Source organism: Fusarium verticillioides, chromosome 1 (assembly GCF_000149555.1).
Source record: "Fusarium verticillioides 7600 chromosome 1, whole genome shotgun sequence".
NCBI classification, from domain to species: domain Eukaryota; kingdom Fungi; phylum Ascomycota; class Sordariomycetes; order Hypocreales; family Nectriaceae; genus Fusarium; species Fusarium verticillioides.
The window spans coordinates 3,357,636-3,384,499 of record NC_031675.1 but is presented as its reverse complement, the minus strand read 5'-3'; the positions used below and the strand labels follow the sequence as shown (position 1 = coordinate 3,384,499).

General features: G+C 50.3%; 11 protein-coding genes across 16 annotated transcripts; 4 read left to right on the top strand and 7 right to left on the bottom strand.

The window, feature by feature from the left end:
* Positions 1–393: 393 nt before the first annotated feature.
* On the bottom strand, positions 394–1,561 carry FVEG_00954 (hypothetical protein; the record flags this gene model as incomplete). 2 transcript variants are annotated; one of them, XM_018887688.1, is made up of 3 exons in its annotated part: positions 394–801; positions 861–1,389; positions 1,560–1,561. In XM_018887688.1, coding segments are annotated over 3 exons (939 nt in total). The 2 variants fall into 2 exon arrangements, with proteins under 2 accessions (XP_018743467.1, XP_018743466.1); XM_018887687.1 differs by lacking the exon at positions 1,560–1,561 and having other exon boundaries at positions 861–1,475.
* Positions 1,562–2,631: 1,070 nt separating this feature from the next.
* On the bottom strand, positions 2,632–2,841 carry FVEG_00955 (hypothetical protein; the record flags this gene model as incomplete). The annotated part of the gene is made up of 1 exon (XM_018887689.1): positions 2,632–2,841. The coding sequence occupies one exon, from the start codon at positions 2,839–2,841 to the stop codon at positions 2,632–2,634; it is 210 nt and encodes a 69-aa protein (XP_018743468.1).
* A 621-nt stretch (positions 2,842–3,462) lies between these two features.
* FVEG_00956 (oligosaccharyl transferase complex subunit OST4) lies at positions 3,463–5,715 on the bottom strand. Its single transcript, XM_018887690.1, has 3 exons — positions 4,973–5,715; positions 4,045–4,917; positions 3,463–3,994 (listed from the first exon to the last, which is right to left on the bottom strand). Exons 1-3 carry the CDS (start codon positions 5,317–5,319, stop codon positions 3,715–3,717), a joined length of 1,500 nt encoding a protein of 499 aa, XP_018743469.1. The 5' UTR covers positions 5,320–5,715; the 3' UTR covers positions 3,463–3,714.
* Positions 5,716–6,077: 362 nt separating this feature from the next.
* FVEG_00957 (hexokinase) lies at positions 6,078–9,679 on the top strand. 2 transcript variants are annotated; one of them, XM_018887691.1, is made up of 6 exons: positions 6,078–6,973; positions 7,613–7,735; positions 7,787–7,812; positions 7,862–8,272; positions 8,328–8,782; positions 8,839–9,679. In XM_018887691.1, the coding sequence occupies exons 1-6, from the start codon at positions 6,934–6,936 to the stop codon at positions 9,260–9,262; spliced, it is 1,479 nt and encodes a 492-aa protein (XP_018743470.1). In that variant the 5' UTR covers positions 6,078–6,933; the 3' UTR covers positions 9,263–9,679. The 2 variants fall into 2 exon arrangements, with proteins under 2 accessions (XP_018743470.1, XP_018743471.1); XM_018887692.1 differs by having other exon boundaries at positions 6,078–7,735.
* FVEG_00958 (arginine N-methyltransferase 2) lies at positions 8,573–10,987 on the bottom strand. Its single transcript, XM_018887693.1, has 2 exons — positions 9,538–10,987; positions 8,573–9,484 (listed from the first exon to the last, which is right to left on the bottom strand). The coding sequence occupies exons 1-2, from the start codon at positions 10,784–10,786 to the stop codon at positions 9,450–9,452; spliced, it is 1,284 nt and encodes a 427-aa protein (XP_018743472.1). The 5' UTR covers positions 10,787–10,987; the 3' UTR covers positions 8,573–9,449.
* A 908-nt stretch (positions 10,988–11,895) lies between these two features.
* FVEG_00959 (hypothetical protein) lies at positions 11,896–15,114 on the top strand. Of its 3 annotated transcripts, none has more exons than XM_018887696.1 (4): positions 11,896–12,164; positions 12,344–12,841; positions 12,895–14,511; positions 14,568–15,114. In XM_018887696.1, exons 2-4 carry the CDS (start codon positions 12,413–12,415, stop codon positions 14,847–14,849), a joined length of 2,328 nt encoding a protein of 775 aa, XP_018743475.1. In that variant the 5' UTR covers positions 11,896–12,164; positions 12,344–12,412; the 3' UTR covers positions 14,850–15,114. The 3 variants fall into 3 exon arrangements, with proteins under 3 accessions (XP_018743475.1, XP_018743474.1, XP_018743473.1); XM_018887695.1 differs by having other exon boundaries at positions 11,902–12,164; positions 12,336–12,841; XM_018887694.1 differs by having other exon boundaries at positions 11,902–12,841.
* A 620-nt stretch (positions 15,115–15,734) lies between these two features.
* On the top strand, positions 15,735–17,601 carry FVEG_00960 (hypothetical protein; the record flags this gene model as incomplete). Its single annotated transcript, XM_018887697.1, has 3 exons — positions 15,735–15,917; positions 15,967–16,713; positions 16,779–17,601. The coding sequence occupies 3 exons, from the start codon at positions 15,735–15,737 to the stop codon at positions 17,547–17,549; spliced, it is 1,701 nt and encodes a 566-aa protein (XP_018743476.1). The 3' UTR covers positions 17,550–17,601.
* On the bottom strand, positions 17,449–20,935 carry FVEG_00961 (minichromosome maintenance protein 4 (cell division control protein 54)). Its single transcript, XM_018887698.1, has 3 exons — positions 20,567–20,935; positions 19,640–20,515; positions 17,449–19,588 (listed from the first exon to the last, which is right to left on the bottom strand). The coding sequence occupies exons 1-3, from the start codon at positions 20,850–20,852 to the stop codon at positions 17,730–17,732; spliced, it is 3,021 nt and encodes a 1,006-aa protein (XP_018743477.1). The 5' UTR covers positions 20,853–20,935; the 3' UTR covers positions 17,449–17,729.
* A 169-nt stretch (positions 20,936–21,104) lies between these two features.
* FVEG_00962 (hypothetical protein) lies at positions 21,105–23,197 on the top strand. The gene is made up of 3 exons (XM_018887699.1): positions 21,105–21,311; positions 21,389–21,629; positions 21,691–23,197. The coding sequence occupies exons 1-3, from the start codon at positions 21,200–21,202 to the stop codon at positions 21,929–21,931; spliced, it is 594 nt and encodes a 197-aa protein (XP_018743478.1). The 5' UTR covers positions 21,105–21,199; the 3' UTR covers positions 21,932–23,197.
* On the bottom strand, positions 22,095–23,750 carry FVEG_00963 (tRNA threonylcarbamoyladenosine biosynthesis protein). The gene has a single exon (XM_018887700.1). It carries the CDS (start codon positions 23,658–23,660, stop codon positions 22,143–22,145), a length of 1,518 nt encoding a protein of 505 aa, XP_018743479.1. The 5' UTR covers positions 23,661–23,750; the 3' UTR covers positions 22,095–22,142.
* Positions 23,751–23,910: 160 nt separating this feature from the next.
* On the bottom strand, positions 23,911–26,787 carry FVEG_00964 (hypothetical protein). Of its 2 annotated transcripts, XM_018887702.1 has the most exons (3): positions 26,690–26,728; positions 25,384–26,588; positions 23,912–25,332 (listed from the first exon to the last, which is right to left on the bottom strand). In XM_018887702.1, exons 2-3 carry the CDS (start codon positions 26,320–26,322, stop codon positions 24,136–24,138), a joined length of 2,136 nt encoding a protein of 711 aa, XP_018743481.1. In that variant the 5' UTR covers positions 26,323–26,588; positions 26,690–26,728; the 3' UTR covers positions 23,912–24,135. The 2 variants fall into 2 exon arrangements, with proteins under 2 accessions (XP_018743480.1, XP_018743481.1); XM_018887701.1 differs by having other exon boundaries at positions 23,911–25,332; positions 25,384–26,787.
* Positions 26,788–26,864: the final 77 nt, after the last annotated feature.

The window sequence follows — 26,864 nt, the reverse complement described above, 5'->3', positions numbered from 1 at the left end:
TGCTGAGTGTTTCAACAATGGATTGAAGATGAGCCTAAAAGCCCGTAAAGTGCGCCACGAGCCGGTTCATCGTCGTTCTTGCACCGATGGTGCAACATACACTACGATCCTCAACATGACACCATTTTATTACACTTTTGGTAGGCACACCTATTCTGATTCAACTAACGAGGCTAACTAAGCAACAACCAAAGGATATGAACAGACAGCACTCACACAAAAGCCTCTCGGTACCCCAGGCTTATTAAACTTAGGAAATAATCCCTCGGCACGCCCAGACAGACTGCGATAACAGCAAGTGAACTTTCTCGCCCGCTCAAGAAAACGAAACTTATCGAAACAAAAGCCAATACCTGAATCGGCACCCTTGCCGACTATCCTGTAATTGCCCACTTAGCCAGCGACCTCAGCATAGACGGAGGACTTGGTACCCCGTTGCTCCAAAGGAGAAGTGCCGGATTCAACTGTGGCTGCCTCAGACTGGACAGGAGACAAATTGTCTTCTGAAGCCAGAGGCTCCTTTCCCTTTCCCTCAAGGGTTGGCGATTGGTTTTGGACTGGAGTAGAAAAGCCCTCGGCCTCAGGTCGCCACTCTCGAAGGTCATCCTCAGCATCGTTGAGGATTTGGCGTGCCAGGGAGGAGTGTTGATAAGGCACTCGTGTATCGCCAGGAACCACTGGCGAATCGTCGAGAAGCTCCAGCAGACGGCGGCCATGTTTGGCTAGCATGATCTGCTTTTCGGCACGCTCGATGGTTGCAGCGAACTCGGCAACATAAGCTTCCTTGAGCTTTTGTCGGGTCTATATGGAAGGTCAGCCCTGCTCAAATGGTTGATGAAGCGAAGCTAGTCACAACTCACGGTGTTGGTCAATTGGGCCTCCGCTACCAGGTTCTCAGCCTCAGCCCTCACCAATTCCTGCTCGAGGACAGGCAGTCTTGTGCTGCCAGGCTCCTTTAACTTCAACTTCTGGATCTCGTCGGCAATCTTGTCCTTTTTTTCGCGGCTGGGCTGCACGCTCTTCTCTGTGTTTCGAATAGCCTTGAGTTCGGCGCGAGAATCGTCAAGAGCATGAGCATATGCGTCCTCTTGCTCGCCCATTTCACTCAGGATAACTCCCACTTTATCCGAAATATCACTAATACTCTCATCTCCGGTTTGCTCACCCCATTCAGATAACTGAGTCGCGATGGAAACCCGCTCACGGCCGGCGGTCTCATGGGCGGTAATGAGGTTGTTCTCCGATTTGATGAGGCGGAATAGCTTGCGGGACAGCTCAGGTTGAACCTGGCCGCGGAGTGAGTTGAAGGAGAAACCCGGGCGCTTGGCCCCGGCACCAGCGCCAGAGCTGCCCTTGGGTTTGTTGGATCGAATGGAGAGTGCGCGATTCCTAGAAAAGAGTTTCATGTCAACCGGGCTTTCCGAATCTAGTGATTCATGGCGTGAAGAAGAGGTGTCGAAACTGAAGCGAGACATTGTATTTTGATGTAGAGTAAGGTTGGTTGAGGCGCGACGACATATGTATTTTGATGATTGCTGAAGATTCCAACGGGAGCTCACATGTTAAAGGTTTGAGGAAGGATAACTACTACCTAGAGAGAGTCAAGGTAGGCAGGTGAATCCTTCAGGTACCTTATCGCTCAAGAGTAGGTAGGTATCTGCGACTCAACCAGAATGCACCTTCTTCCATATACATAGTCAGCTTTCATATCACATAACATTGTTGCCTTCCCCGCTACCTCCTATGAAACAGACACGGCCCAACACCTCCTCACACAATGAAACAGGTGACAGCTTACGGTGATAAGGCGATTCGAGAATTCAGCTGCAGAGCCGCTTTGGGTAGTAAATGTAAATCAGTGCAAATCGTCTGGGTCCGGGTCAGGTTTGTTACAAGGGGGATGGATGTAAGAGGTCTCCAGATGTTAAAGCTGCCGATACAAAGGCAGGGGTTGTGCAGGCTTTAAACAAGCAGAAGGGTCTGTTGAACTGACGTTGACGACACCAACACATCTTGGATCTGCCCTGCTTTCGGTAGCACAAGTACATGTTTTCAGCTGCACCTACGCTCACATTTGGAGTAACTCGCTGTATCTGTCTTAGAGAGCCTTTGTATGTTCGGTGGCGGAATGCAGTGTGATGTCATGAGCTCTTCTAGCGACGATCCAGCTTTGCGGGACACTCCGCACCCCGCCCAGACGATACGTCAACAGGCTTTCCAAAGAGCTCCAAATGACCAAGATCCGTGGCTCCCGGGAAAGAAGCACGAGGCTCAGCCTTTCATCTAAGGGACATTGGTTGAATAGCATCTTGAGATCCTTAAGTTGACCTTTCTCTACTGTCACAGCTCATGATCAACAGCCCATTGAGCCAAAGCCAATGGAAAAGAAACTCCATCTTATTGAATTGCGCTATGTCGCCTGTTCCTGTGCATGAATAACGCCCACCCTGTGTCCAATATCTTTAACCAGACAGTTTCCCCCAAAACCTTGCCCAAATAGTCATACGTTCCTCATCGATAATTAAACACATTGCCAATGCCGCTAAACACAGCCCGCCAAGTACCGCATGCTCTGCACAACGTCATCGTCTCTAATTACACCCACAATTCAGCATTGGTGCCTCCAGACGATCAATAGCGCTCATAGACAACAGTGCCACTGTTTCGTGGGCTGTGGCTGTAGGACCGTCTAGAGACACTGGTGTAGCTTGCTCGGGGAGAGCGTGAGTGATGATGGTGATGGTGGTGATGGTGATGATGGCCTGTGTATCGCCTAGAAGGTGTAATCTCTTCGTGATAGTAGTACTTGGTCCTAGGCTTGGGTTCACTGCCGAAACACATCCTGGTGGTTGTTTGAGGGTTTGTTCGGCGAGTGTGAGACTGGTCGTAGCTGTGATAGGACAGGATTAGTCGAACGAGATCGTTGGAGCGACTGTAAAGTGAGACCCTGATTGATCAGCCTCAACTTGAGATATTGGTTGTTAAATTATAAATGCAAAAGAATGTGTGAGGCTTTGAGGAGGGTTCTCATGTTCAATCTTATACCAGTGCCCTGATTTCCTTTGCCCGGTTTCTTTTGACTAACCCATGGTGTCAGAACCTGGCTCAGACAAGGAGAGGGCCCTCAGCCAGGGTGGCCATTCGGAGCCTGTCTCGCCCACCCATCTCAGGCTCAACTGGCTAGGGGAGGAAATAAAACTCGGGACCTTAAGCCTAAGTGACAAAAAGATTTAGGTACCTTAGTCTAGATTTAGGATGAGCTTAGAGTACCCTTTGTGGCACTTATTTTGTTATCCTAAATTTAGGCCTCGTGTTTTCTTACTCCCCAAGGACTGGGAGACACAGTCCCTCCACACGCACTTGGCGTAGTACCAAGTCCGTGTTACAACCTGGCAAAGTCTGTACAAGAGGCTATCAAAAGAGGCTGGGTCTAGCTGGCTTACGGAGTTGCCCGCCTCTACAGATGATGGCTTGGAGCCTGTCTCTTGGTGGTGGCTTTGCTGTCTTTGTCAGAACATGACCAAAGTCAAGCGAGTATTTGACTGTCATCTGATGTTTCTTGCGTCTTGCAAACTGGAAACCTAATCCCATTTACTAATATGGTCCCTCTATTTTACACTTTTACATCTGACCCAGCAGCAGCTTCCAGACTCCTCATCATGTGAAGGCGAAGACCCCTTAATCAAAAGACACATTCCTTTTCTATTAAAGCCTCTATTTCTTGGGCTTAAATCCCACCTGCACGTGGCCCAACGCCCAGGTAGTGACGAATACCACCATGGCACTGGCAAAGATGACCAAAGGTTTTCGAAGAGCGCTCGAGAGAGGCGCATCGTAAGAGATGATGAGTTGGCGGTCTCGGAACTCGTCGACCAGGTTTCGTGCCTTGATGCTGACTGCTGTTCTGCCGACAGTATCGAGGTAGGTTCTGGTCAAATCAACCGAGGTAGATACAATCGACGATTCGGGAATGTTGGTGTGGAACTTGACGGTCCTGTATCAACGTTAGCAATGGCAAAGATAGTGCTTGGACTGTCGGCTTACTCGGCGCCTTCTGGAAGGAGAACACTGATGTTAATGTGCTCATATTCAACGCCTTCTGGCTGCTTGGGGCCTTCGATGAAAGGAATTCGGAGTACGAAACTACCAGTGGCGGTCTTTCTCAGGAAGTTAGAAGCATCGGAGTTCCATCCAATAGTGAAAGGGTACCTCCATCCACCAAAAAGAGGGTATCTCGGCTTCAGAACAAGAAGAGCGTCTCGGTTGTCGGTTCGCCAAGTAGACGTTGTGACGTTGCCGATCACATCTGTATAGTAGGCATCCACGCTTCCGCCCGGAAGAGGAATTCGCAACTGGTCGAGGTAATGCGAAGGACGAACTCCGGCAACCCCATGCTGACGGTACAACGAATGCTGAGAATATTTGATTCGGTCGAAGTTGTCAGAAAGGTTGGCGCCGCCGTGATACATCTCGTAGTGCTCCTCGAAGGCGATGTTGCCGCCCCAGTGGCTGACTTCAATCAAACGATCGAGCTCCTTGACATGAATAACAGGTTTGGTAAACTGGAAGCGAACGTTGGCAGGAGAGACAGCACCGGCGGGCTTTTCATCAAAGGGACCATAGATGAGCTTGGTGCCCTGCTTTACAGGAAACTCCTTGACCTCGCCACTACCTTGAAGCTTTGTATAATCGGGGACGTCGGCCGAAGCAGCCTTAAGCTCAGTCTTCTGCTTCTTCGTGATGTAGGCAGATGGTGCATAAACGGAAAAGTTGAAGCTCAGGTATTGGTCATCGTCCTGGGAAACGGCCGCGGGGAGAGGAGTGTAGGCTTTCAGGTAATAGTAGGTGATTCCGAGTGTTTGTTGGGCACCGGGCTTGAGTGGCGTGGGCAGTCGGATACGATAGTACTGAACATCACTATATCGCACCATTAGTCTTGAACTGCAACATAGCCAGGCTAGAAGACACATACCTGAGAGGATCGTACTCGACAGCCTCGGCCGCGAACGGTCCGGCGTTCGCATCCTTACGATCCTTAACCTCGAAACCTCCTATACGAGGAAGCTGTTCGGCAGTAAATGGCACATAGTATTCTGTCTGCGGCTCCTTTGCAACGTTCTCGACGAGGACATTGATCTGTTCCTTTACGTAGGTCTTCTCCAGAGAGATGACGTGCACCAAATTGGCGTTCTTGAAAACCTGTGGAGGCTTAAAGTCGACGGGCAGGATGACCTTCGATGTCTTGGAGTCTGTTGTTGAGCCAGCGAGTGCGATGGATATGAAGCTAAAGAGCGCCGTGGTGATGGCGAAAGGCTTCATGATGACGGCTTAAGGTAGGGATACACTCATCTATTGAGAGATCCAAGGCTGTCAAGAATGAAAATTTGTTGTGGCCGTGTACCGCAAGGTAATTGTGGTCAAAGTTTGATAAATGCAAGCTCGCAACTCTCGAGACACCTCAACTTCGAGACCCTCCTGAGACAGGGCAGCTCCCCAAAAAGCATACGTTGCCCATTTGGCGCGTCAGCAGAAGCTTCAGGGTACCTAGGTTCCATAGCTAGCTACTAGCTTGTCTAACCAATGAAAGCGTGGCTAGATCGCAGCTCGGGAGAATCGTAGTGCCGGACCCGGACCCCGGTACCTCAACTAAGATGTAAAAGGTGCGTTCCAGGTTGGCCCAACCTTAGTACCTACAGGACAAGCACCCCACATCCTGATGAGGCGAGAGATACCTGAACGGCAGAAGAACCAAGTACCTAGCCTTGGAGACCCCCCCACGAAGGTGGCTTACTGGGACCTGACATCATGTTACCAAGCTGGAGTTTTCACTGCCCAGAGTGGACGCGGCCAACCCCCATGTTCCCCAGCTCATGAAGGTTGAGAGCAGTGAAACATGTGCCCAGTCGAGGTATCATGAATTTTATCCTAATTGTGACTTCTAAGAAACGGCACCAATCAAGAGATGCAACTGAAAAAACGCGATTGGAACTCTAATGTGTTGTGTGACTTTCAGTCAGAGTAACCACTAATAAATACCAATGGTCCCCTCCATCAACGGCCCGACAAGGAAGGCTCCAGTTGGAATTGAGGAGAAGAGACACCTCAACCCACGCGCATCTCAGACCACGAATGTCTAAGCGCGAGGTGCCTGAGTTCTTGTTCTGGCTAGTATCACTGTTGAGGAGAGACTTCTCTTGTTTGCTTACTTCCTTTTGCCACGAAGCGGTCAATCGAGCAACCTACGAAGGGTACAGAGATGGCTCAGCTGCCTAAGTACTTTAGTCAAGGGGAGCAGACACGAGTGTTCAGTAGAAACGAGGTGCAAGCCTACATACCACCTATATCTTGGATACATCCAATACTTCCATACTATGTAGGTACTTAGGTACTGGGTATAGGTAGTTGAGGGTCAAGACGGCGGAGACCTGGGACGATCTGGCTGTTGCCAATTGGTCACAAGATATAAGATAAAGTACATGTCAACCTTTATTTGTAGGTAGATGTACTTTGCTTCTGGCCGATTGATGACATGAGAAGACACCTAATAGTTAAGTCAATTATTCCCTGCAAATCTCCCGCTCAATGGGCCTGTTCTGACCTCGACTCACCTCAATTTACTTCAGTCCAGTCCCGACACGACCTGCTAGCACCTACCTTACGTAGTCTACGTAAGGTGCTTTCTACTCCACCTCCCTTCCATCCCATCCCATCCTATCCATATCTGGGCTGCTTTAAAAACCCTGTATCCCCCTACCTACACCATCCACCTCATACTCCAATCTATTCTAAATTCTAAATTGTGTTCCTTTTTCTTTCGTGAATACGTCTTTCCCTTACAAAAGTTTCCACGGTGACCTACGCGGTACGAAGCTTCAACAAGACACTACCCCGCCAAATCCGAACCCCGCCAAAAGTCAAACCTCGCTCATCAAAATGGTCGGTCTTGGTCCTCGACGTCCTCCCTCCCGAAAGGGTACGTATACTTAAATGCTATCACTTGTTATGTTATGACGCCCTCCGCGACCGAAGATCTCTATGACTCGTTATTTGGGAGCATCAATTGCTGCTGGCCACGAGCTGTTGCTTGTCTACGAAGAGGAAGCTTGCCCAGTGGGGGCAGAACCAGCAAAAATGCGCTGCAATGACGATGTTTCTCCATCCACTGCAACATTCCTGGTGACAAACCTTGGAGACAAGACGAACTCGTCTTCTAGTGTCACGAAAGTGAAAGAAAACCGTCGTGCGAGATCGAGAGCAATCCCCATTGGCTCTTTGGGCTTGGCCAAGAATCGGCGACAACAATGATAATCGACTGTGCATGCGACTACGACCTCAAGTTTCGGGGGACAACGAATTTGCAGATAAGGTGTATTACGTGAGCTTGCACTTCGTGGCTACTGAATGCTATTGGGTTTGCCAGCTGGCAATCACTGTCCTACTGTCAGAGTGTAGACGCAGTGCTTGTTCAGTGACCATGCAGCACTGAAGTCAAAATGCGCTACCCTTCTGTTAACCTTTCTCTCTTCAGAGTCTCTTGTTTCTCCAACTGCATCCAAGCAAAAATCACATCAGCCTGCTCAACATCTCCGTTGCTAACGATTAATCATGTCAGGATCAATGGCCGATGTCCCTAAGGATCTCGCCGATGAGATTCACAAGCTCGAGAAGCTCTTCACGGTAGAGCCCGCCAAGCTCAAGGAGATTACCGACCATTTTGTCTCCGAATTGGCCAAAGGTGAGCCCTACGTTCTGTCGACTACAGGGACGACTATCTGACTCTCAATAGGCCTCAGTGTTGAGGGGGGTAGCATCGTGAGTTCGAAACAAACACCTCCAATCCTGCTTCTAACCAAGCCCATAGCCTATGAACCCTACCTGGGTCATGTCATACCCCGATGGCTATGAAACCGGAACTTACCTGGCCCTGGATATGGGCGGAACAAACCTGCGAGTCTGCCAAATCACTCTGACTGAAGAGAAATCCGAGTTCGATATCCTCCAGTCCAAGTACCGCATGCCCGAGGAGCTCAAGTCTGGTACATCTGAGGAGCTTTGGGAATACATTGCCGAGTGTCTTTACCAGTTCCTCGAGACTCACCACGGGGACTGTAGCAAGCTGGAGAAAATTCCTCTGGGTTTCACATTCTCATATCCTGCCACCCAGAACTACATCGATGAGGGTATCCTGCAGCGATGGACCAAGGGCTTTGACATTGATGGTGTGGAGGGCAAGAACATCGTGCCCATGTTCGAGGAGGCCCTGAAGGCTCGCGTACGCTGAACATTGCTCTAATATCCCAAAGAATCGTTGCTGATCATGCGAATAGGGCGTCCCCATCAAGCTTGCGGCTATCATTAATGATACTACTGGCACATTGATCGCTTCCGCTTATACCGATACCGCTATGAAGATCGGCTGCATCTTTGGTACTGGCTGCAATGCTGCTTACATGGAAGACTGTGGCTCCATTCCTAAGATTGCCGACCTGAATTTGCCTGCCGATCTGCCCATGGCTATCAACTGCGAGTGGGGAGCTTTTGATAACGAGCATAAAGTCCTTCCCCGAACTGCCTACGATGTGACTATCGATAAGGAGTCTCCTCGCCCAGGACAACAGGCCTTCGAAAAGATGATTGCTGGTCTCTACCTAGGCGAGATTTTCCGGCTCATCCTCGTTGACCTTCACGATAACAAAGCCATCCATATCTTTGAGAACCAAGATATCTCTCTGCTACGCAAACCTTACTCCCTTGATGCTTCCTTCCTGTCTGCTATTGAAGAGTACGATTTTCCTTTTTTTTGCTAGGTTTACGCACACTGCTAATTTTCTGCTTTAGAGACCCCTGGGAGAACCTTACTGAGACGTATGATCTCTTCGTCAAGAAGCTGAACTTGAAGCCCACACGCCCCGAACTGGAGCTCGTTCGAAGGACCGCCGAGCTCATCGGCACACGTGCTGCTCGCCTTTCGGCTTGTGGTGTCGCTGCTATCTGCAAGAAGAAGGGATACGAATCTTGCCACGTCGGTGCTGATGGCTCTGTGTTCAACAAGTACCCCTACTTCAAGGAGCGAGGAGCTCAGGCCCTGCGAGAGATTCTCGACTGGCCTGAGAAGACCGACAAGAAGGCCGAGGACCCTATTGAGGTTCTTACTGCTGAGGATGGCAGTGGTGTCGGCGCCGCCCTGATTGCCGCCCTGACCCTAAAGCGAATCAATGAGGGCAACATGGCGGGTATCCTTCATCCCGAGAACTTCAAATAAGCATGAGCAGGGATCGACTGATGAAAGGCGCGTGATGGGTATCAAAGGTTAATATTAGGATTGGACGGAAAACGAAGATAGACGAGGACTTGAATGAAAGCACGAATAGAGACGAAGGGTTTCTTAAAGACTATCAAGAAGCTTGTGCCACTGACAGGCCTGGATTTTTTTCGATTGATACATTCGTCTAGCCCATAAATGTGCAAATAGGCAGCCGGTATTCTGCGAAACGAAGTTAGCTTGATAGTAATGTAAAATATATGAGTATATCTTACTGTCTAGGGTCCAGTATCGTCTCCGTACACCCTCCCACTCTCCCTCACCAGCCTTTTCTAGGCCAGACATGTCCACATCACTCTCCTCCCACTCGACATCGAGCCCTGCATCGGCGCACTGCATCTCGACCACCTTGGTGTATACGTCGTAACAGATCTTTCTGTCAGCACCAAGGCCATTGAAAAAGCTAAACTTTCCATCCTGGTCCATGATGCCAATGATGCACTCAGAGAAGAAGTGACGTAGCTGAGAGTAGTCTTCGCCAAAGGTGTCGAAGTAAATGGCATCATAAACCTCACCATCTTCCAGTAGTTTTGGCACGATATCTTGCCACTTGCCCTTGTGCACCTTAAAGGCGCCCTCCTCAGGGCCGCTCTTCTCCCAACTAGGGCCAAACTTGGATTCATCCTTGGAGAGGTGCTCAAGAACGCTTGGGTGTGCCTCGATGATATGATGGCGTGAGGGCTTCAAATCAGCGAACATACCGTCAACGATACCCATGCCGAAACCAATGTTCAGGATACGTTTGCCAGGGGCTGAGTCGGGAATCAGAGCGGCAACCGACCGGCGCATGATATCGGTCTCCCATGCCATCATGACACCGTTGAGGTCAGAGTCGATGAGCTTGGCATCATCATACACAAGTTTCGAGTTTAGATATTCCTCACTTGTGACTTGCTTCTCTTGAGCGTCGGGAGGAATGAAATTGGGTTCTTCTGGGTGAGGGGCGGTGTCTTCAACGGATACCAGTTGAGGAGCCTCTTCGCCATCTTGCTCAGCTTCCATCTCTTCGTCACCGTCATCTGAACCAGATGATAGTGCTTCATAATCCCCCATAAGAGCGAACAGGAGCTCAGCTCGCACTCCAGCCTCTACACAAAGGTTGTATAGAGGCTTGCGGCCAAGCCTAAGGGCAAGGCACCCTGGTGTCTCATTGTTGCTATCGACATCGTTCCAGATCGCACCTCTCAAGAAGAGGTCGTGAACTATCTCTTTAGCCTCTTCGACGGAGCCATCCTCTTCCTGGTCCTTATCGTCCCCAGAAGCAGGCCCGCAGGCACGGATAGCTGCATGTAAGGGTGTCTCCCCAGTCTTGGGGTCCTGAGCATTTGCCTTGCCGGTAGTTTTTAGCAGTCTCTGTAGACCACTTCTATCATGGCCCCAGGCATGGTACAAGACTTCCCGAATCTCGTCTGGGCAATCGGAGGATATGCGCGCCGGCATAGAATCATCGATTTTGGGAGCCATGATGAGGGGCACGAAATAAAAACTGTGTTGCGGGGTCGAGAGGCACGGGAGTTTGGAGATGGGAGGGCAATACCCGAGCTACAAGGGTTGAGAAACGAGTATACCTGTTTATCTACGCGTATGGTTACGTTGAGGCCGATTTTTTCGAGTTGAGGCTGTAGAAAAGAATCAAGGCCAAGTTTTTGCTAGGGTTGGATCTATACAAGTCTGGGGTTCGATGATGAAGCATCCTGACCACAGAAAATTGGGGCCTTCTGGATAGGTAGTGCAAAGAAAACAGAATATAAATCTCCCATTAGCTATAGCGAGGGTCTTTACTTGTTATGGAGCGTCTCATACTGGTAGTTCTATATCAGTTACAAATAATGATATTATCAAAGTTATCAATGTGCAGAGGTATGAACATTCACTCGCAACTTGAAAGTATAGGCACCTACGGAATGTGTGTGATCCAAACCATTTACATTTTTTATGATTTTTTTTACTATGTATTACTCCAGGCTAGCCAGGGTATCGAATCCGACACCGAGCCTCAACATATTTCTCCACCTTGTAGGTGTTACTGAGTTAGATGGTCTCCATGGCTGAATCGATCCACTCCCGCAATTGGGCAGTGGGGGATTGTAGTGCAATGCCGGTAACATGCATTTACACGTGCATGGAATATGTTTTCTGACAAGCTTAGGTGCCGACGGGCTCAATTGGCGAATAGGACAGGGTCAACTCACTTACCGTAGTCCATGCGCTTTCAGCTTGTAAAATGACGCTGGCGCATGCCTAAAATACCTACCTAAGGTAACTAACTAGGTACCTAGGTAGCCTAGGTAGTCACTGTACTCCGTAGGTATGGAAGAACGGCCGCGGCGGACCCTCGCTTCAGCAGCACCAGTTTTTCTTGTCGGACTCCCCTGTCCCTCCCTAGCCTTCCGTCGCCATTAAGTTTCCTTCAGTGACGTGCACGTTCCTGTAGCCACTAACATGATTCGCCAATCGTCTCAGGTTCAGAGCTTGTCTCGAACAGAGCTCTCGACCGTGACAATGCCAACTAAACCAATGTCGGCCTGTTGCTCCACCTAACGCTCGACCTAAAGTCAGTTGCTCGACGCCAACGATAACAAGACAAAGCGAAGCGACAAAAGAGTTCAGATCAGGCCAAGCAAGGCGAGGAAACCTTGAAACTTTTCTCGTACCTGCCGCACTGGAATCGACTTACAGTGCTACTGTTACCTTGCATATTCGTTAAAATAGTTCGTCCGTACCTGCCGACTCGGAAGCCCTGACCTGACCTGTTTTGTTACGCCTCGGTCATCTCGTAACTTTCGGCGACACCAAAAACATTGTCTCTCTCGCCCTCCTCTTCTCTTATTATCTCTACCAGGTAAGCCAGCAAAAGATCTGTACCATCAGCATTCGTCGATTGAATTCTTCGGCTGCATCGTGGTCAAACGTCCCATATCTCTTCATCCCATCATCAGCATTTTGCTATCAGAGCTCAGTTCCTTGGATGTCGTATCCAGCTTCTTCAGTGCGCACATGCTGATCGTTCAAGACCTAAAGACACGTTCCAGAACCTGGCTCAGCACCCGCGACGGCAAAAATCTTTCTGTCCGACCCGGCGTCGTCGTCATGAAGTTCGGAGAGCAGTTACGCTCCAGCGTTATCCAGGAGTATCAGTGGTATTATATCGATTACGATGGTTTGAAAAATGAGCTCAAGGGACCTACCGGCCCTTTGAAGGCCGGCAAGGGTCCAGAATGGACTGAGGATGACGAGACGCGCTTCGTCGAAAGGCTCGAGTCAGAGCTCGACAAGGTTCACACCAAGCAGAAGGTCAAGGCTATGGAGATTTCCCGTCGAATTGCTGTGAGCGAACGCGAAGTCAAGGATGTGGTTAACCGCCTGAATGAGCGTGGACTTGGCGAGAATGGCCCTAGCGAGGAAGAGTTCATGCTTCTCGAAGAGGACCTCAGCGACATTATAGCCGATGTCCACGACCTTGCCAAATTTGTGCAGCTCAACTACACCGGGTTTTACAAGATCATTAAGAAGCACGATGTAAGACTCAACCCATTGGAAACCACGTACCCGTTGCCTAACGAAAGTTCCAGAAAACGACCGGATGGCACCTAAAGCCCGTTTTCGATAGCCGACTCAAAGCCAAGCCCTTTTACAAGGAAAACTACGACGCCGCCGTCATCAAGCTGTCCAAGCTCTACGACCTCGTCCGAACTCGCGGAAATCCCGTCAAGGGCGACAGTGCTGCGGGTGGAGGCCAGGCCAACTTCATCCGACAAACGACTAAATACTGGGTGCACCCTGACAATGTAACGGAACTGAAGCTTATTATCCTGAAGCACTTGCCTGTTCTCGTCTTCAATGCCAACAAGGACTTCGACCCGGAAGATTCAGCCATCACATCGATTTACTACGACAATCCCGATACCTGGGACTTGTACGAAGGTCGGCTGAAGAAAACTGAAGGTGCCGAGGCGATTCGACTTCGATGGTATGGAGGCATGAAGACAGAGACGATCTTCGTCGAGCGCAAGACTCACCGTGAAGATTGGACGGGTGAGAAGTCTGTCAAGGCTCGATTTGCCATGAAGGAGAAAAATGTCAACGCGTACATGAAGGGAGAACTGCTTCCAGCCGCCATCTTTGAGAAGGCACGCAAAGAGGGCAAGAAGTCTGAGAAAGCCATTGCTGAGGACGAGCGATTGGCCTCTGAGATCCAATATTCGGTCATTAAAAAGGGCTACAAGCCCGTATGCCGATCTTTCTATAACCGCACTGCGTTCCAGCTCCCCGCTGATGCCCGCGTCCGAATTTCGCTGGATACGGAGCTCACAATGGTACGGGAGGACAATCTTGATGGCCGTGTCCGCTCTGGAGACAACTGGCGCCGTATGGATATCGGTGTTGACTGGCCCTTTTCACAATTGCCTGCTGAAGACATTGAGCGGTTCCCTTATGCCGTCCTTGAGGTCAAGCTCCAGACGCAGTCCGGTCAGAAACCACCTGAGTGGGTTCGCCAGCTTATCTCATCTCACCTGGTGGAGGCCGTACCCAAGTTCTCCAAGTTCATCCACGGTACGGCGACATTGTTTCCTGATAGAATCAACCTCCTGCCTTTCTGGATGCCTCAGATGGACGTAGACATCCGCAAACCCGTTACTCATGACTTTGGCATTCGACGACCCGGGTTGTCAGGTACTACAAATACATCTGATGACGACGAAGAGCTTGACTCGGATGATGAGGAATTGCAGGCTTCTGGCCGCAATGGCACTAACGGCGAGTCGAGCGCACAGGGCGCCCGTGGTCTCCGTGAGCTCCCTCCTATTGACATGGAGGGCCAGATGACAGACCTTCCAGCGGCCGATGAAGACTATGCGATTTACAACTCCGATGATGAGTATGATGAAAGATACGAGCTGGCGCAAGCCAAGAGAAGTGGAGGATGGCGCTATTACTCGGCTTTGCTTTCTGCCAAGACTCGACATGTCAGACAACATTTTGGGGAAAATGTGATTTCAGCGCTGAAGCTTGCTATTCCCGCGCCTAGAAGCACGCAGGTTGAACGCAGTGACCGGCTGCAAGCCTTGTTTGGGCACGATCCTATCCAGACTAAGAAGTTTAAGGCACCCCCCGGCAAGAAGATCTATGTGCCTGTACGCGTGGAGCCCAAGGTCTATTTTGCGGCTGAAAGAACATTCTTGGGATGGGTAAGTACTTTGACTGTAGAGTTGGTGTTCATTTACTAATACGCTTCGTTCGATAGCTCGAGTTTTCTATATATATCGGCACAATTGCTGTCACGCTACTCAACTTCGGTAGCCATCCCACACCTACCCATTTCTGGATTTCTGGCCTCTTTACTGTACTGGCTGTTGCAAGCCTCGCATACTCTGTGTTTACGTATCTCCACCGAAGTAAAGGCATCCGAGAACGTAAGGCCATTGGGTTCTACGATCGTTGGGGGCCAAGTATTCTCTGCATAGCTCTGTTCGTAGGCGTAGCTGCGAACTTTGGGTTCGAGGGTACAGAGAGAGGCATCTGGTAGGGACAAGGAGTCTTGGTCTTGGTAGGCTTTGTTGCATGCATTTCTGTAGCGGTGTTTGAGATACGGCCTTGATGGGGGGTGTTGTGTAAGGCTTGATTCGGTTCCCTTTTGTGTAATATGAGTTCCTCAGTTGAAGAGGTGGAAGTGATAAGTCAAGTGGCTAGGTGCCTAGTTTAGAAAGTTGAGTAATGTATTTAGTGAGCCCGGCAAAGTTAAAAAGCATATCCGTACAGAAGGAGCAGTATTGGTCACTAGTCGACGAGTGACTCTCATCAGTCTTGGTGTTATCGATTTCTGTCATATGTTGAGGATGGTCTTGGTAATCTCAACAAGTCAGCCACTTTCACCAATCCTCTTTGCAATCTCTTTAACTTCCACTTCATCGATAGTATGATGACCACAAGAATTTGAGTCCATGACCCTCAGCTACCTCCGCGGCAGTACGGAGTTGCGTAGCCTCATTCCCACTAGTAGCCGCCACTGCAGCTCATAGCTCATAGTCCATCATATGATAGTTGGTATCCATGATTGGCGATACGCATAGTATCGACGCCAAGGCTGTCAATCTCCAAGGTTATAACTGATTCTAGGTCACGGTCTCTGTGAGTAAAGTGGCACTAACTAGCCCAACCTGGCAGCTTTACTGTAAAGGTCACTTTGGTGTAACTAACTAACTTAGTAGTTGGTGCATGATTAGCAGGTCGAGACCACTGGACACGGAAACGATTAAATCCATAGAGATTCGAAGGATTGGTGCACTAGTCTGCGATACAGCAGGTATTTAAAGACTCTGATGGTCAACTTGGACACGATGGTGTTTCTCGAACTGTATCGCACAGCTCTACTCACTGCTCTGGTTGGACCTGACTATTTCACTTATATATCATGGTCGTACTGAAGACCCAGTCCGAATTTGGACATGCTCCTCCCCCCCAAACTCCCTACAGTGTTATCACTAATCTTCCAGGATGGGATGTGGCGAGGGCCATTCGAGAAGGCGATCCTGCTCCTATGAAGAGGCTTCTTCACATATATCCTCGCTTCATGCCCACGCACGGTTCTGCTCAAGTAAGTCCATATAGGTTTGAGAATAGTGTACTGATGACGCTGGCTTTAGCTTGGGCATGAGATCGCAAAACGTCTTGGCCATACCGACAAGGCTGCGTTGGTTTATCTTAACCCAGCGATATGGCCATATACTCTTCATCATATCACCCACGAGAACCGCGGAGACAAACGCTTGACAGTCCAAGACGTCACTCTCAAGTGCGTCGATATAACAGGCCATAGAGTATATGTCATTCTCGTCTGTCCAAAGGCCATGCCAGCTGTCATGCTCACTTGGCAGAATCCAGGACTCGGAGTCTCTATTCGTGGAGCTGAGGATCTTCTCAAAAGCATAGACACTATCAAGGAAGTTCCCTTTGATGTTGAAAATGGCCCTATCCCGTCTCCAACTTGGACTCCCGAGAGCGAAGCCCATGGTGATCTCCGGGCGAGGATCGTCGACCTTCTCCGTCGTGCACCGGTTGATGCAAACAAGGTCAAGTGTACACCAAGCGATGTGTTTCTGTACCCGACGGGCATGGCTGCTATCTTCCACTCCAGCTCTCTGTTGACAAAGCATCGACCTGGCACTATCGTCGTGCTGGGCATCGTCTTCCACAACACATACCACCATCTTATAGAAGAATGCCCGCAAGGATTGAAGCATTTCGGAAAGATTGATAAACAAGGTCTTTCGGCCTTTGAGGATTGGCTAAAGCGTGAGAAGGAAGAGGGAAGACCTGTTAGCCATGCATTTGTGGAGGTTCCCGGAAATCCAACCTTGGAAACTGTTGATACGAAACATTTGAAGGAACTAGTAAGCGGATCTCATATTGCCCTGCCCTTGCTGCTGCTGCGGGTGGACTTGCTGACATTCGATAGTCCGAAGAGTATGGATTCTTTCTCATCATCGACGACACAATCAGTGGTTTCGCCAATGTAGACGTCCTATCCAGCTCAGACGTCCTCCTTTCATCTCTCACCAAGTCCTTCAGTGGCTATGCCAATGTCATGGGCGGTTCCACCGTCCTAAATCCCACTTCTCCCCATTATCATAACCTTCGGGCTCTCTTCAAAGAGTCTCATCATAATGAGCTCTTTGCTTCCGATGCCAAAGTCTTACTCTCCAATTCAAAGGATCTCCTTGAACGTACCAAGATTCTGAACCGGAACGCTCTCGCCATGGCCAATTTTCTCAGCAGAGCCAGCTTGGACCCAGACTCTCCTGTGGTCAATGTGCAATATCCTAGTCAACTTAGCAGCAAGTCAAACTACGATGCAATTCTAAGGCGAGCAACGCCAGAGCTGCCAGAGCCTGGATACGGCTGTCTCCTAACGGTTGAATTCTCAAATGTTGAAGCTGCAACAGCGTTCTACGACAGGGCAGGCTTCTATCCGAGCCCTCATCTTGGCGGACATGTCACGATCATGTTTGCGTACAACATGGTCGTCTTTGGTAAGAAACCCGACGAGAAGGCGTATATGCATGAACTAGGAGTCAGGGAAGCAAGCGTGCGTATCTCGGCTGGTCTGGAAAATGAACAAGACTTGATCGACACTCTAAGAGATGCTCTGGACGTTGCTACTGAAGTCAAGAAAGGGCTCAGACCGGACAATAGCACCCCGGTACAAGTTTCAAGGCTCGTAGATTGACCATACATAGCATTAATCAAATTAAACATGTCCACGTCTATCTATCACCCACAAATATGCCCAACGCCTGACCCAGCCAGGAGGTTTATCATCGTACAACCTTTGATCCTAGTAACCTTCATCAACTCATCTACATGGTATATCATTCAACGTCGAGTGAGCCCCGTACACTCATCATTTCTATGCAACAGATGTCACTCTGCGGATGGTCCTTCTTGCTCCTTCGCCTGTGATCATGATGGCGCTCTCCGCCTCAAGAGCCCTCATCACGTCGTTGAATTCGGACTGTTCGACAGGAATGCTGGCGCCTTCACTCAGTCGGCGAGCAACATCAGTCCAACGCACGGTGTTGCCACCAGCTGTCATGTCGTCCAAGAGGCGTAGGAGAGCGGTACGTAGCTCATCGCGACGCTTGCGGTCAGCAGCACTTGTTCCCTCGGTGAGGAGACTCATGTCAATACGCCCTTGAGCATCTGTGGCGGCGGTCTTGAGAGCGCTCTGAATGAGACGATTGGCCTCGCGAACGTCGTCACGTGTGACAGTCTCGGCAAGGCGCATCTTGGCATGAGCTTCCGAGAGACGGATCATACTCTCAAGCTGACGGGTTGTGGCAGTGATACGCTTGTCAGCGGCGCGGACATCTTGTCCAAGGGAGCGCATGGCAACATAGCAGTCGACCAGCTCCTGGGCCGCTTCTTGTGAGATGGTAGGCTGGATCTTGGATCTCGCATAGGAGATATAGAGAGTAAGGAACTCGACTGGCAAAATATCATTCTTATTCGGAGCGGATTGGGGCTTGTCCTCGAGATAAAGCGACAATAGATGCTTGGCTAAGCGTCGATCGTTCTTCTCGTCGGCATTGTCCAGGATGAGGTACACAAGATCAAATCGTGAGAGGAGGGTAGGAGGGAGGTCAATATTTTGAGGAACAGGAAGATCGGGGTTGTACCGACTGCCGATAGGGTTTGCTGAGGCGAGGATACTGGTTCGCGCATTGAGAGTGGTGATAATACCAGCTTTGGCGACCGAGACGGTCTGCTGCTCCATCACTTCATGGAGTACGGAGCGTGTAGCATCTGACATCTTATCAAACTCATCGATACAGCAGACACCGCCGTCGGACAAGACCAGGGCTCCAGATTCGAGGACAAGCTGTCTTGTTTCTGGGTCGCGAGTGACGTACGCAGTCAAACCGACGGCTGAGGATCCCTTGCCACTCGTGTAAACACCGCGGGGGGCAATCTTGTGAACATAAGAAAGCATCTGCGACTTAGCTGTCGACGGGTCACCACAGAGGAGGACGTTAATGTCACCTCGATATTTGGGACTGCCACCCTTTTGGAACGTCTTGTTGGTGCCCCCGAAGAGTTGCAGCAGGATACCCTTCTTGACGTCGTCCATCTCGTAGATCGAGGGAGCTAGGGAACGAGCAAGAAGCTCGTAGATATCATCACGGGCAGCTGTCTCCCGGATCTTCTCTTCGTCCTCAATCGTGATCTTTCGTGTCTCTTCGATGCCGTTCTCTCCAGCTTCAGCTTCCTCCTCGCCAGCGACACCGAGCGTAGAAGGGTCAGCGCCCATGCGCTTCTTATCGACTTTTTGAATGTGGAGAACGTCAACATATGTCTTGTGCACGCTCTTGAGGGCACGCTGGCGGGGGTTGACACGAACTGGGCTAACACGAAAGATACCTGTCAACTCGACACGGTCACCAGCCTTGCAAAAATCGACCAGCTCGTTATAAACGCAGACCGACACTGAATGAGGCGTCTGACCAGCAGGTACAGCATCAGGTGTCTCCTGAAGCTTGATGACCTGCTTGTCCTCAAAGGAACATCTGTTGTGCACGATCAACATGGAGTTCTTGGACTTGCAAATCTCACGAGGACACTCGGTGGGCTCGCGAATTTTACCACGATCTAGGCCAACATTGACAGAGTGGTTGCAAACATTGCAACGAAAGAAGGCATCTTTCATATCGGGAATAACGGGGGTTGTGCGGATAACGAGTCCCTTGATGCTGATCAAGCGGTCCATATCTGGTCCATGTTAGTCGAAGGAAGGGATAAGTATAGTAGAGTATAACTTACCAGAGGGATTCAGATCTCTCAGGTTAGTGGTCTTGTCCAGACCAAATGGTCGAACCACATAAATAGATGAAGCTACTTGATCCTCCAGCGAAGCCTGCTGTTGTTGATCTGGCTGTGTCCGGGGTGTAGGCGCCTCCTCGGGTCTATCTGAGCTGGGAAAGACAGGTTCTGAGCTCTGGGTGCTCTGCTGGGAGGCTTGATGGCCAGCGCTGCTCTGCGATTGACGGGTTCTCAAAGTCTCAGCCCGTGCAATCTCGACCATCATGTCATGAACGGACTGATCCATGACTGGCACAATTTCCTGGGGGTAGGCTTGAATTTGATGCCATAGCTTTCGGGTTGGTGGATATAGATTCAGGTCAGAGATATCAAGATAAAGTCGTGTCGTTCCCAAGAGCAGCATGTTCTCCAGAGCCTCCCAATATGGCTTTGACTCTGCATCAGGAGCGTTCCGGACGTCTTCATCTGACGCACCGTCGCGGTACATCCGATACTTCTGTGTGAAGTTGCGAAGAAATTCCTTGAACGATGCGAAGGTATCGTCGATAGAGACAGTCGTGCCCCAGATAAGGCTTTGTCCTTGTCCACCAAGAACATCAGCCTCTGACGTATTGGGGTCCCTGTTCGCGAAAGAAGCGGCATCAGATCCATCAGCGGGGCCCTCACGAACTACACGGCCAGCATCGTCGAGAATCACTCGCCGAGAAGCACGGGGCGTTCGAGTCGCATCGGAGTTGATATCGCCTCTACGGTGGGGTGCGGGGGTGCCGAGTTGAGAACCCAAGAACAAGCCGCTGCTCTCACTTCGAAGCTCAGATTGTTGTCGCAGTGACCTGCCAGGGCTGGAGCTAGGATCATAGTGGACGGGTGAAGATCCTATAGTGGTCAGTTAGGTAAGATAAGCTTGAATTGAGCCAGTTCTCTTACCTCCATGATGGGCCGGTGTGGTTGGGTTTGCTCGAGGTGTTCTTTCAGGATCCAGGTCGCTTTGAGTATGGGCATCGCTCTGGCTATTCGTCATATGACCAAATGGCGAAGACACATCTCGGGGGAGATTATTCTGGTTGCTTGGTCCTGGTGACGAAGACGCATAGTGGTAGGGGCTCGAAGGGGCATCGAGCTGAGAGTTTCCTCGACGGGGGGTCTCTGAATTGCGGGCAGCACGACGAGGAGTCGCTGAGCTGCGTGTCGACCTTTTCGTAGGCGATGACATTTTCGTTTTGGAATGTCTGTTTGTTTATGCCAAAGAAGTTGGAAGAAGCGACTTGGCTTGACCCTTGTCTTTTGCTACTGTTGATGTTGGGAGATTGGTAGCGAAGATGAGGGGCCGCGTAGGGATTGGCTGGGCGACGGGTCGCGTCTCCTTTTTTCAGACGCGTAAAGTGTTTGACGCGAGGGGTTGCTTGTCAGGGAGCTTCTGATAAGATAAGACGATCGGCCATGCGGAGCGGTCAAACGTTGGTCCCGGGTATCCCTAAGTGTGGCATTGTTGGCATCTGAAGGGGCCACCATTGAGGGAGAGCACTTACAAGGCAACAAACACTACAGCAGATTGCAATCATGGCCCCTGGGATGTCACTTTTCTCGGTTCAGGCCATCCTGATCCTCAGTACTGAAGATGGCTCTCGGATATTCGCAAAGTACTTCCAGCCACCTCATTCAGCACCTAATGGTACTTCCATCCTCCCCTGAGCTTCCCTCGTTATGCTGCCAGTGAGCGCAACGACAGCTGACAACTGTTACCAACAGCTCCCACAAGCTCCTCAGCCAACCCCTACTCCGATGTGAAGTCGCAAAAGGCTTTCGAGAAGGGTCTTATCGACAAGACTGCCAAGCAGAATGGCGATATCATTCTTTACGATAACCGAATTGTGCTGTACAAGATGGAGTCAGATGTCATGATGTATGTTGTTGGCAGTGTCGACGAGAACGAGATTCTGCTATACAACACCATCCTCGCTCTGCGGGACTCCCTCCACATCCTTTTCAAGTCAGTTCCTTTCTTTTGAGCCCGCGCAAACCATTGAAGCACCGCTCACACAGTACTACAGACAATCCGTCGACAAGAGGACAATTGTCGAGAACTACGACCTTGTTTCGCTAGCTATTGATGAGATTGTCGACGATGGCATCATTCTTGAAACTGATCCTACTATCATCACCCAGCGTGTTAGTCGAGCACCCACTCAAGACATGCCCGTCGGCCGCATCGACCTTAGCGAACAGGGCGTCAACAACTTGGCGCAGCTAGGAAAGTCCAAACTGGCGGACTGGCTCCGTCAGGGTCTGTAGAGATGGGGCGGGTTTTATGTGTGGAGAGTCAGGAGTTTTGTCGTTATTCAGCGCCGCATGCAAAACCAAAATCAAAAGAGGTAGACAACGCGCCAGTGGTCTGGCCTGGTCTGGTCTGGTCTGGTCTGGTCTGGTTTGGCTGATACCGGGTCAAGAAACGGAGGGGGTTTTTTTTATACAGGTGTGCTGGTGTTCTAATTGATATGATCATTCATGCTCTAGTCTCTGAAGCCGCTTTGCGGAGCCGGTTCATGACCGCCGCTGCGATATCACTTCTATCTTCTATACCATCAACAAAGATGGTGTCTGCGCCTCGTCGATCAAACTCCCGGAGCGCTGCGAAAAGACCTCTCGCAATTCCTTCAGTGCCTCTGCCCAGATCGATATCCAAGATCTTTCCGATTGGCTGCTCCTTTTCGTCCAACAGATCGCCTTCGTATACTTGGAATGGCGAGTCATCCTCATCCGCTCCTTGTACGTCAGTGAGATGGTGAAAGCTGGCGCATCGCAGACCAGCCCCCGACTTCCATCGCTGGGTGCGAATAACCCCAACAACCCTACCCTTCCGCTCATCGTTGCTAGCATGGCCGTTGACCGCCCCATTGGTCGCCTTCAAGTCGAAAGAAGCTATTCCATTGACCCCTTTTCCGAAACTCGACTCATAAAGCACTACTGTTGCCTTTGGACTGTAGTGCTTGTACTTCATCCCTGGAGCCCGAGGTGCAGCCTTTCCCTCTTCGCTCTTGTCTTTATAAGCTATTGATACATTCTCCCAGCCAGGGCAGCTTCGTAGCTCATCTATACCGATACCTCCTGGACGAAGGACGACGGGGGGGTCACACAGCCCATCCACAACAGTACTCTCCACACCCACTTGACAGTGTCCACCGTCCAAAATGAGCTCGATCTTTCCGTTGAGGTCGTCCATTACATGTTGTGCCGCTGTGGGTGAAGGTTTGGTGGAAGCGTTGGCGGATGGTGCCGCCAGGGGTACACCAGCTAGCTTGATAAGAGACAAGGCGAGGGTTGAAGAAGGCATTCGCACGCCAAAGGTTTTGAGGCCTGCTGTCACCTCAGGTGCTAGTTTCGACGGGGCCGGGTTAGGTAGAAGAATAGTCAGGGGTCCAGGCCAGAAACGCTCTATCAAAGCCCTGTATCGCTGAGGTATAGGATCAGTTGTATCACTGTGGCCGATATACTCTCGCAGCATTTCCAGGTCGCAAACATGTGAAATGAGAGGGTTGTCTGAAGGCCGTCCCTTTGCCGAATAGATTCCTTTAACTGAGGGAGTCCGAGTAGCATCTGCACCAAGGCCATATACAGTCTCTGTCGGGAATGCGACAGGCGTGTCCTTGGTCCGTAGCAGGTGAGCAGCATCTTGCAGAGCCTCAAGAGCGGGTTTGTTTTCACATTGAACCTCCCAGTGATTCAACTTTGCGAGTCCATGGCCAGGTCGAAACTGGCCTAGGGAGCCCTTGCTCGGGACTTTTACTATCCTTGTCTCCATGGTGGGCGCAGCTTGAGAGCCAAATGTTTGTGATGTTAGTGGTGATCTCAATATCGGAGAGGGGTTGGTGATTTTTTGTAAATCTCGCTTTAGAAAGTAGAAGATGGTGTTTTCTGAAAGTATAGGTGTTAGCAAGTATCTTGGGAAACCATGATATTGAGGTCTGTGACTCGGGATTTGTGATAGTTGGGTGATAGAAATTTTCATCACACTGGGCCTCATGCTCACTCATCATGACGAGCTAAAATGGAGCTTCTGGCCAGACTTTGATGGTTGAGAGTGACTCAGAGCTGAAGGGCAATGCCCAATCCAAACTGCTGGACTTGGGCACTAAGTTCGGCGAGTGCCTGAGGTCTGGTGCCCCTAATGTCGGGTTTGTTCAGTGGCACGTTAGGGGAAGGCCACTGAAAGTTCAAGCCTACCTTAGGTATCCTAAAAACGAAGGATATCAAGCATGTGCGAAAAATGATTGTCTAGAGAAGGCAGTTTGCTGCAAGGTTTGACAGCAATAATCGAAATTTTTTATCCTTTTTCGCTTTTTTAACTCATCCTGGTGCTGGCTATCAATGGCTCACCAACCATAAACTACGAAATACTCGCTTGCATCGATTCTACTCTTACATATCTTTAGACTCTTTTTTCTCTCTCTATAATCAACGCCGTCTCTTTACGTCCTTGAATATCTTTAAATGTCGAATCATCCTCTAACCAAACTTCTCGCCCGCCTCCTCTCCTCCTCAGTCAAAACCCACTCGATGGCATCGTCTTCCCCATCTTGGGCCATAACCTCATCCCATTCGTCATCTTCCATGTTGGCGACCATGAGTATTTGCAGGACCTTGGCGAATACCTCTCTCACGGCGTAGTCGCCACGAGATACAATGTCTACTAACGCGATAAAATCACGCTCCAGTCTGATTGCACCAAGAGCATTTGTGCGGCCCGCATAGCCCATGATCTTCTTCTCCCATATCTTGGAGAGGTAGCGTGCTGTGGTGTCAAGGAGAATGGTGTATGTCCCAGGTGTCATCAAACGTGCAATTGGCTTCATGAGTTGATCCCAACCATGCTCGAACAGTCGGGGAACTTGCTCCATGAGTTCATCCTCGTCTTCGTCGTTCTGCTGCGCTATATCTGCAATGTCGTCCTCCGACAGGGTGTAGTCCGCATCACGGAATGTATCTGTCAGGACCGGCCTTAAACGGAGCTTGACAACCTGGTTGAAGAGTACCTGTATTCCCTCGTTGAGCAGCTCGGTCGTTTTCCCGATGAACGAAGTCTGAAGAGTGTGTAGCGCGTTTGCAACAAAGATAACATCTCGCTCAAATGGGAACGAATCCTTGAGGGGGCCGTTTTGAGCATCACCGTTGGGCAGATGACTCGATTGCCCTATCCGTCCCGTGATGATTCGAGTCAAATACTCGTTGGCCATGTCCAGACTATTGATAAGAACGATGAACTGGATGATCTTGTCCTCAGGTGGGAATCCCCCCTGGACGACCGGTCTGGGATACGATTCATCTCTCATCTTGCGCTGGATCATACCAACAAAGTCGGAGCCAAGCACTCGGCCAACTGTCGGGACGACAGAAGCAATGACATCTCTTTGTGATGTTGAAATAGATTTCTGAATGACTGCATTCACAATGTACATGACATCGTCCACCGCTAATATAATGTACGGGGCATTACCCTCGATCTGCCTGCTCAGGCTTAATGACAGACCGGTAGGATACTCATCCAGCTGGAAGGCCTTTTCAACTGAACGGCGGAAGAAGAAAGTAGTCATGACGTTGTAAGGGGATGTGAGCTTGGTAGATACTTTTCGGTATAGATTTGATTTGACAAGTACGTCTGGTATGACAAGAGGCGCCTCATCTGGTGTGTCGGAGTTCTGGGACGTATAAGTTTCTGGTTATCTTGGAGATTGATTAGTCAAACATACCTTGCATTTGCCGGCGAGGAATCGAGTGTACAATGACCAGCGTCCAAGCATCACTGCAATCTCACTCAGGAGGCCATCAACTTCTCTCATATTGACACCCTCATCCTCACTTTCTCGGTGATTGTTGCCTACCCCTATGGCTGGCGAGTTCACCCTTGGTGTGCCACCACGAGGGGGCTGGGGTAAGAAGCTCTGGACTAGAAACGAGAATGGGTAGCTTCTGACGTCGGTAAGAGTCCTATCAATTCCTCTCTCATCGCTCCAGGTGTCGACAATAATACCACCCTGGACATCCGCCTCCATCTGTAAACGTTCAATGACGCGAACCATTTTTCCAGAGCCATAATGACGCTCTACAAGCCCGCCGTGGCCTTCGACAATCTGGGCGATGTGCTCAAACAATTTCGTCAAGGCGTTAGCATAAAAGAAGCCTTCCCTACGCTGTCCGTTCATGGCATCTTTGAGTGTCGCTCGAGCGGTTCCAGCGACTCCCTGGCACACATATCTTCCGTAGACATCCAATCCGACCTCAGCTCTTCCTATCAAGGGAAAGAGCTTGAAGAATCTAGTGACTTTCGTACCATCACTCTCCTCCGCCGCCTTTTCAAACTCTCTCAAGAAGAGGCCACATAAACTCTCCTTGGCTTCTTCCAATGTCACCCATGGCGGGTCGGGGACTTCGACGCTGGGTACTATGCCAACAGCGAATGAACCTTTTGTGATCTCTTCTGGGACCTTGCTTGCTCTCGATATGTATCCAGCAGCAGCCTCCCAGTCTTGGGGCGCTCCCATGGAACCCACCACGCCATTGACACAAGCCTTGAGCTCCGCGACTTGTTCCACCACACCTAGCGTTTCCTCGACTCTGCTCTTTTCGAGGTCCAACTCCTTGACTCTGTCACTCAGTCGACCAGCCGTATCTGCTGCCGTTGCTAGCATATCATTCCCAATTGATCGTGCGGCGATGACCTGCGCTCCCAGTCCAGCCCGCAGCAGATCCAGCCGCCCCAGATCGCGGGATAGATCAGCCTGTGAAGCCACGAGAGCATCGAGGCGGGACGTTATAGAAGCCTCTTGGGCATGCAAGGAGGCGAGCGCTTCACGAATCTCGGACTCGGTGTTGGCATTGTCAAGGAACGAAGTAGAGACAGCGACTGGTGTTTCGACGACAGGGTGTTCGCTATTGGAAATGCCGTTTTGAAGGCCTGACATTGTCATTAAGATGTCCTGTTCCGGCGGCGCATTTCTGCCTTCTGCTTCTTTTTCTCTACGTTCAGGGCGAATGAAGAAGAGACGTGTGGCTTACAGCGCAAAGAGACTTGTCGCAGCTGGAGTTGCCTTGTTGGTGCCACGCAGCCTCTCTCTCACTACGAGAGCTCCCCCCGCAATTTTGGCTGTGGATGCCTACCCTGTACTCCGAAACTGAATGACTTGTCCATGGCTAACAATCTCTTGCTGGAAGAAGGACATGGCAAGGAAGT